We start from the raw sequence: 8,389 nt of genomic DNA, 5'->3' as shown, positions 1-8,389 counted from the left end.
TCATTGAGCACCACCGATACAGAAACATAGGGTTTTTCAGAAAAGTCGACGTCAGGCCTAAAAGAGTTAAAGTGGTTGCATGGTGTAAACGTCACGGTCGCATCCCTTGAGGTTTTCAATACCCAGATACGTTTGTGTTTTATTTTATAGGCTATTTATTTGTGGGAAATGATCCAAACAAGCCTAAGAAGCAAGACTAACCTGGATAATTCACTAGATAGTTGAAAATGTCAGCACGACGGGATTTGTCAATAATGTCATTCCTCCATTTAGTTGGGTTATTTCCCCAACTACATTCAGCCAAGTTAATACAACAGTGGTAAAACACACACGTTTTAGTTTCTCTTGTACCGTCGGAGCTCTGTGGTAAATGGAACAATTATATAAGCCCGTCATGAACAAAGTCAGTTGGGATCGGGATGTATTATTGAGAATTCCACTCTTTACAAGGCTACGAGCGCCGACTTTGAAGACAGTGATGTCACTTAAAGGCGACAGTTTTTATGTCTGCTGTCTCCCCTCTGCTCTGTTAACATTATGGGTAACCCGTTCAAGTGGTAAATTAGATGTGAAACACGTCCTCTAGTGAGAAAGATATGTTGACAAAGACACTCCATACATTAAGAAACATATTTTTTATTCAAATCAATAGTCTTCAGTTAATTTTGTATTATTTTAAAAGTAGGCTAATTACAGTTGAATAATTTCAATGGAATTCTATGGGTGGCCTGCAGTACACCGTTCTAACGGACCAGATGTGTGGCCGCTGTCTCATTTGGGGGTGTGAAATTTGTAGTCCCTGTGTGTCTCTATTGGGAACAGTTTGATCCCCCCCCCCCCAGAGAAATCAGACTTGTGCGAAGTGAAGGGCGCTCTTATCATCATACATCACATTCTGTGCACAGCCAATCAATTTTGTTATATTGGTTATCGGCCTTAACAGCAATTAATTATATCAGATATCGATATCGGGAAAAATGTCTCATTGGTGCATCCCTAAATTCTACCTTAGGTTTGTGAAGGTTGCTGCCCTCCGATGGCTGCTTCTGCTCAGTGACATTCATGGCTGCAGCTCTGCAAGCCGAACAGGAGTGGGAGCCACACTGGCCCTGGCAGGGCTGGCCAAGCCCAGAGCCCACCAGCCACTCTGCGTTGATGGTGGCCGCACTCAACTGCAACAGGTTCTCCTCTTCAGCTGCGACGGACAACATAGTACACATATTTTCGTACAACACAGTATAAATCACACAAAACATACAGATTTGTAGTCGTTGTGCCCCTTACATTTACAGTACATGCTCTGCGTTTATCTCTTAAATAAACCCTATATGCATACCGATATGCATACATACAGAGAAAATGCTTGACGTTTTGGTCTTGAGCCTGGTGCATCTGTGTAAGAAGATTCCACCTGAAGTAGCACTGACATTTACAGTACAGTACCATCCATTCTGCTTCTACTGTGCTATAAAAGCAAGTTTACAGTATATATTGCTGAATTGTGGCCTGAGTTATCATTTGGTTACATGACGTGTCGAGCACCAAATATACAAGCCCACAAAACATCAACTAAGTAATGTAAGTATGAATCACCCATAACATTGTCAACAGTAGGTACAAAATCCATGGCTACTCACTCTGGAGACCTCGGTTTTTGATGGAGCTCAGGATCACGTTGTCCTCCTCAAAGGAAGAGGGTGATGTCGGTGTCCGTCTGTCCCTCTGTCCGTCTCCAAACTCACGCTGCTGGCCTCGTGAATTCTGCAGATTCTGATGAGGGTGATTAGACCAGGTCAGCAAAAAGAACACCAATTGCTATAATACTCCTGGTATGCACTGATAATCTGAACATTTTTGTTTTGATAATCATCGCCTTGCCATAGATACATACAATGTGTGTAGCCTAACTATGTCTTATCTAATGGGTCTTTAGATCTAACTGAGCGCACTGCGCACCATGTTTAGTGGCTCCGTTTGATATGCTCCGTATTTGAGCGCGCGCTCAATGGATTTGGATAGTCAAAACATATGAGGTGCAAGAACAGTCGAACAAAGTTCTGACAGGCACCGCCGAAGTTCTGAAAGACATGATTTTGTGTCCGAACTGTCCAGTATGTAGCCCGTTTGAGATGTTACAGGTTTGAACTTCGATTGTACATTAGTAATGGTACTTTAGTACAAGGTAACTTTGAGATGGTACATTTTCTTCACCTCGATGCGCAGCTGAGCAGGCGTCTCCGAGTTGTCCCCAGTGCACCTCACGCTGTCATAGTGGTCACCATAGCGATATGCAATATGTAGCTCTCGGCACGCTTGCTTCTCTGCACCATTGATCTGCATTGAAAACATCACATGTGTTGTTGGTGGAACAGTGTGGATATCAGTGATCACACACCATACCATGTTGCGGGGCCGAAGACATCCACAAGCTCACAACATGTTGTATCGGCTGTTTTCAGCGTGCAAGTATGAATTAAGCTTAATAACAATATATTCGATCATACAGTATCATTTAATATTCTTTGTGTGTGCCGTGTTGACTACCTCCCACAGTGGTGTATTAAGCTGATGGATGACGACTTTCAGCTGCTGACTGCGGGCAAAAGACACAATGGCATCATTGCCAGCAAAAGTACCAGGCTGAGCGAGATTAGACACTGTAGGGAAAGACATGCAAGAAAAGGGATTAGTCACACAATTGTATATAAAGAAAAACTCCAATTTTCATATTTCCAATTGTATGTTCATGGACTACAAGGCCAGGATTCAAACTGAGTCGTGTCCTCACAGTGCTGTGCAAAGGGCACGTCGTCCTCCACAAACGGCTCAAAGTCTTGTCGATAGGACGTCATGTACTGGACTGTCTCATGACGCAGCCGCAGGTGTCCCCTGGAGTGACCTTCTAACTGGTCACCTAGAGCTCTGAACAGGCAGTTCCTACAGGGAAGATAAGAGACGGTATTGTTAAATTAAAAGACTAAAATCTGACTTCAAAACACGTCGTTCATGGTTTTTGTTAAAATGGTTGTATTTGATCCAAATCTAATGCCAGCAAATATATTGGCAAGTGGCAACCAATGTTCATTAAAGAAAATGTTTAATTATCAAGACATTTCTGCCTGGTTTCTAGATAATCGATCGTTGATCAAAGTAAGAAGATCCTCGTCATTCTGGCTGGCACGAAAAACATTGTTGTTAGATTACAACCTATGCATTCTAAATGTTCGAAAGTCCAAATGTTGGAGCGGCATGCACCGCTCGAAGATAATTATATTATATATATATTATATTTGTTGAGATTACATTTCTGCATCAATAACTGTAATCACTAGGCAACACAGAGAAGAAAATTAGATACAATCTGCGGGAGCGATGTCTGCACACTGCACAGAGTAGTTGGTTCTGTCAACCTGCCATTCTCATAACTGTCTGCACATACAGTAGGTTGTTCCCTCATCGTGCCATTCTCATAAATGTCTGTACAGAGACGTAATTTGTCCTTTCATTGTGCTATTATCTTACGTAGGGCAGCTGTGGCTCAGGAGGTAGAGTAGGTCATACAATGTTCCGTGGTTCGAATCCCGGCTCCTCCTGAACACATGTCCTTGGGCAAGACACTGAACCCTACATTGCCTCCGATGAGTTGGTCGGTGTGAGCTTGCCACCATTGGTGTGTGAATGTGGAAAGTGAGGACGCTGGCGTCGACTGTTCGACGATTCACCTCCCAATGTATGAATGAATTTACCATTTTAAAGCGATTTGAGCACTTTGGAAAAGCGCTGTAAAAATGCTATTCATTTATCTGTAGTTTTTCCCCTCATCCCTCAAGACAGAGAAGGATCCAATACTCATGTGATCTTGCTTTTATGTTGGAAGAACATTACATCAAACTGTTACTCGAAATGCTGCCAGCAGTGCATCCAACCCACCATCAAATTCAACTTGTTGCAAAGCACAGGCTCCTTTGCAAAGCAAAAGCACCTACTATACTTTAAACATGATTAATTGACCCCTGTCCCTTGATTACCATGTCACACACCGTCATTCATACTATCTAAACTCTAAAGTAATAGTTCAGGTTTAAAATTAGGTTTCGATATTACACATAATATATTTTTTATCCCACGATTTTGTAACCCATTTTTCACCCCTGTGTCAATCATCTAATGTGATCCTGGGCTCTACACACCCTCCGCCAACCTGGGGAGAGCAACGGACTTAACTCATGCTTCCTTCATGCTTGAGTGTCCAAGTTGCTCCTTTACACCTGACAGGGGGGAGTTTCCCTGGTTGGACGTAGCGCGTGGAAGGAACACGTTATTCCAACCAGTTCCTTTCCCCTCCATCAGGCGCCCCGGCTGGCCAGGGGGAGGCCATTTAGAGACCAGGATTACTGCATGTTTTTGTGAGGGTACCTACCCTAGGGGACACGGGGAGAACATGCAAACTCCACACAGAAAGGCCCTTTCGCCAACCCCGCCTCGGGTATGGGCACTGATGACGTGGAGGAGGAAACACGCCGCCAGCACCCACAGCACCCCGAGCGGGAATCGAACCCAGGACCTTCTAGCTGTGAGGCGACAGCACTACCAACTGTGCCACCGTGCCACCAAAAAGGTCATTTTTAAATGCAACAAATCATGTGGGTCTAGGACAGGAGACTTTATTCTACTGAGAAATTAAATGTATAGTATACTGCAGTGGCGTTTACAGGAATTACATGTTGGGCAGACAAGATGTGTTGTTGTTGTCGTCGTCACTAAAGGTTTTCAAAGAGATATACCTGCCAGACGAGTAGGCTACAAAGGCTGAAAGGCATGCATTTGCATTCCAATGGGTGATTGAGGGTCGCACTCTGCGCACAACGGCCAATCCGCTGCCCACTAATAGTTCTCAGGTCAGGTGTTTGACCTCCATTTTCTTTCTCAGTGTATGGATTTTGGCCAGGCAGAAATGGATTTGGACAGGGGGCACGGTGGCACAGTTGGTAGTGCTGTCGCCTCACAGCTCCTGGGTTCGATTCCAGCATGGAACGCTGTGGGTGCTGGCGGCGTGTTTCCTCCTCCGCGTCATCAGTGCTCATACCCGAGGCGAGGTTGGCGAAAGGGCCTTTCTTTGTGGAGTTTGCATGTTCTCCCCGTGACCCCTAGGGTAGGTACCCTCACAAAAAACATGCAGTAATCCTGGTCTCTAAACTGCCTCCCCCTGGCCAGCCGGGGCGCCTGATGGAGGGGAAAGGAACTGGTTGGAATAACATGTTCCTTCCACGCGCTACGTCCAACCAAGTAAACTCCCCCCTGTCAGGTGTAAAGGAGCAACTTGGACACTCAGGCATGAGTCCGTTGCTCTCCCCATGTCCCCCATATATGGGGACTAGGTTGGTGGAGGGTGTGTAGAGCCCAGGATCACATTAGATTATTGACACAGGGGTGAAATATGAGTTACAAAATCGTGGGATGAAAAATATATTAAAAAAAAGAAATGGATTTGGACAGGCTGTCTCGCCTTATTGTAGATACACCACTGGTATACTGTTGGATGGACTCTATTATCTCTCTCTCTATGATTCAAATTCTTCCAAAAATAGTTGATCCACAAGCTCACAACATGTCACAAATGCTTTGTGAGCTTGAAAATCGGCTAATTTTGACACAGTCATTCAAAGTATCAATCATCCGAGTATGAATCAGGCTTTACCCATCCCCGGGGACCTCTCTCAACTTGAGGCCCAGCGCTTGGAGCTGGTTGGTGAAACTGACAAACTCCTCCCCTTCGTCGCCGTCCTGAGGCCGGTTCTTGCGGTCTTTGGCGATGGCGCGGCGCGCCGCCCGCTCGTCCCGCTTGCGCTCCACGTCGCACTTCTTGTTGCTGCGCACAGGTTTGACTGCCTGTTTCCTGGACATGGTGACTGAGTGTAGATGTTGCTGTGAGGCAGGGGTCCACTAAGGTTCCCACTAAGAGTAGAACTACAACACCACCGTGCTGCTACTGAAGGCTGTGCCACTTCCACACATCAGGAACCTGAGGAAAGAGACAAACACACACACAGTCACACACGTACACACACAGTGATGTAAATAGGTTTTCAATGTAATGAGTCCAAGGAGGCAGGGTCCAGGGATGGTCTTTTATATGAGTCCCAGGGACATTTTATGAGTCCCACTTCAACGACGTTAGGAGTTATATTTTGCCATTTTTACAAATTACAGCATTTAACTCCATTTCATTTGATATTTGGGATGCAAAATGCACCCTATTTTAATCTCTGCACACACACACACACACACACACACACATTTTACATTTGCATTCACATTTTACAAGAAATTCTTTAACACAAACAATAGTGGATGCGCAAACTTGGAAAGCTGTACAACAAGTGCTTCAGGAATCAGGATACAGATCACGGCTGCCAATTATTGCAGACACTGAAAATTTTGCCAATGTCTTAGCTCTCGGCTTGGGCATGCCTGCAATCTGCAGGCCCCTCACGACTGATTTATGGACATTACAGAGGCTTCCAAATATGAACACAAGTAGTTTACATTTGTAGCTAGCCCCACAAGCAGAACCCAAATGTACACTTTTTAGACTCAGTACATTGGGTCCTGGTCCGCCGCCGGGCTGCCACCAGGTATGCACACATAAATACAATGTAAACACGTAAGGAGAAAAGAATCTGCGCGGTATTACGACGTTTTTTCCTGTTATGGCTTCCGAATGTGCGAACTATAAGTACCTGACATACCTCTGAGAATATCTCCTGTGTCGCGGAAGCCGTTAAGTATTTTGAATCTATGTTTGATTAAAAATGTCGCTTCTTCCTACCTTGTTTATTGACACCTCATTGTACCGCCTATCTGGCTAGCTAGTGGCGCTATAGCTATGACGTAGCCAGCACAAGCCAACCGCACATCGGGAGGCGGTACAATAAACGGTAAATAAACAAGAAGACACAGGAGATATTCTCAGAGGTATGTCAGGTTCGCACATTCGGAAGCCATAACAGGAAAAAACGTCGTAATACCGCGCAGATCGACTAAACGAGGAGTTTGTTTATGTCCGCGTTCCAACAACCGCATTAGAAAATTTAGTAATGTCCAGGAAGGAACCCTACCCTAAAGCTTAAAGTCCAAATTTCATAAAAGCTTTATGGAGGGTTCCGAGAGGGGCTAATTTGTAGCCAATCCGTATAATAGCATCCTTAAGACGTTGGTGGTACTTAAGCACTTTGGTAAGGAATGCCTCTTCCAGACTGTGGTGAAATGTACATGCCACTTCCAAAATGGTCACTTCTCTACTGTCCTCATCAACAACAACAATATCTGGTGTATTAGCAGTGACATCTGAAGAGGCATCATTTTCACTATTGCGCATGAACATGGCAGTTGAAACACACACACACACACACACACACAGGGAGAGGGACATATAGATAGTGAGCCATAAATACAACTGTATCGCAATGTCGTCATTCTAGTCCAGCCAGCCCAACCTGACAGAACTGTGTGTGTGTGTGTGTGTGTGTGTGTGTGTGTCACGTCGTTAGGATACATATTGGGCTGCTGGCTAAAGAAGGCATAATAATAACCAATAACTCTGTTAAACTGCCAATAATCCTATATCAACCAGCCATGTCAAGTTACACATTCGACGAAGCAGCGCCTAATTGAGCTAAGCTCGCAGGCTAGCATTCGACCATACTAGTGTTACATAATTCAAAAAAGAAAAAGGCTAGCTTACCTGCCGTTGGTAAACTAGAAACTTGATGTAACACGCTACTCAAATTCAACAAGACGTAACTGTTATTATGAAATAATTTAGAAATTTGGCTATATATATGCTATTGCTGAAGAGCTCGTGATTTTTTAGCTTTGTTTACAAATTAGATTCCGCACTTACTTCCGCATGCGTAGTAAAGTACAGAAAAGGGACAGGGCCAAGCTTCAACATAGCAAATGTATGGCGCCATCTGTGGGCCAGTCTGTAGAACAGTCGCGTCTTCTATACAAATTACAAAGTGCATTTTATTTTTAATATCAATGCATTTGCTGTATTGAAATTTAACATTTTTCAAAAAAATGATTTACAAGTGGTGTGAGCTTGTAGGTCACTTAAGTTAAAGGTATATTTCACTCAGGCTTGGGCGTGCCTGATAAAATGAATATCAAATATTTAAATACTGAATCAAATGTGTTCACAAAAGCCTGAGTAGATGACAACATGATGAACATGATGAAAGTGAACTACAGGCAATTTTTGCCGTGCAAATATTTTACAACTTTAATACATTTTATACATTTTAAATGACCTAGAACTGGTTTGAAAATGTCTTAATTTAGGCCTACTCGTTCAACATGATGCAGGTTAATGATGACAATCACAACC

General features: G+C 43.9%; 1 protein-coding gene across 2 annotated transcripts in view; it reads right to left on the bottom strand.

The window, feature by feature from the left end:
* The window catches only part of otud3 (OTU deubiquitinase 3), a 9,365-nt gene extending 1,470 nt beyond the window's left edge, over positions 1–7,895 (bottom strand). The window contains exons 1-7 of one of the 2 annotated variants that reach the window (XM_080763136.1): positions 7,745–7,895; positions 5,699–6,022; positions 2,789–2,937; positions 2,545–2,657; positions 2,212–2,334; positions 1,638–1,770; positions 1,008–1,195 (exon numbers count right to left, since the gene is read on the bottom strand). In XM_080763136.1, the coding sequence (XP_080619262.1) occupies positions 1,008–1,195; positions 1,638–1,770; positions 2,212–2,334; positions 2,545–2,657; positions 2,789–2,937; positions 5,699–5,904 (912 nt within the window). In that variant the 5' untranslated portion in view covers positions 5,905–6,022; positions 7,745–7,895. Of the gene's footprint in view, positions 1–1,007; positions 1,196–1,637; positions 1,771–2,211; positions 2,335–2,544; positions 2,658–2,788; positions 2,938–3,522; positions 3,879–5,698; positions 6,023–7,744 lie in introns of those variants that run through there. The other variant, XM_080763135.1, reaches the window with a different exon arrangement.
* Positions 7,896–8,389: the final 494 nt, after the last annotated feature.

This window comes from Protomyctophum bolini (assembly GCF_963924005.1).
Source record: "Protomyctophum bolini genome assembly, chromosome: 5".
Taxonomy (NCBI): domain Eukaryota; kingdom Metazoa; phylum Chordata; class Actinopteri; order Myctophiformes; family Myctophidae; genus Protomyctophum; species Protomyctophum bolini.
This window is presented reverse-complemented; position numbering and strand designations above follow the sequence as displayed.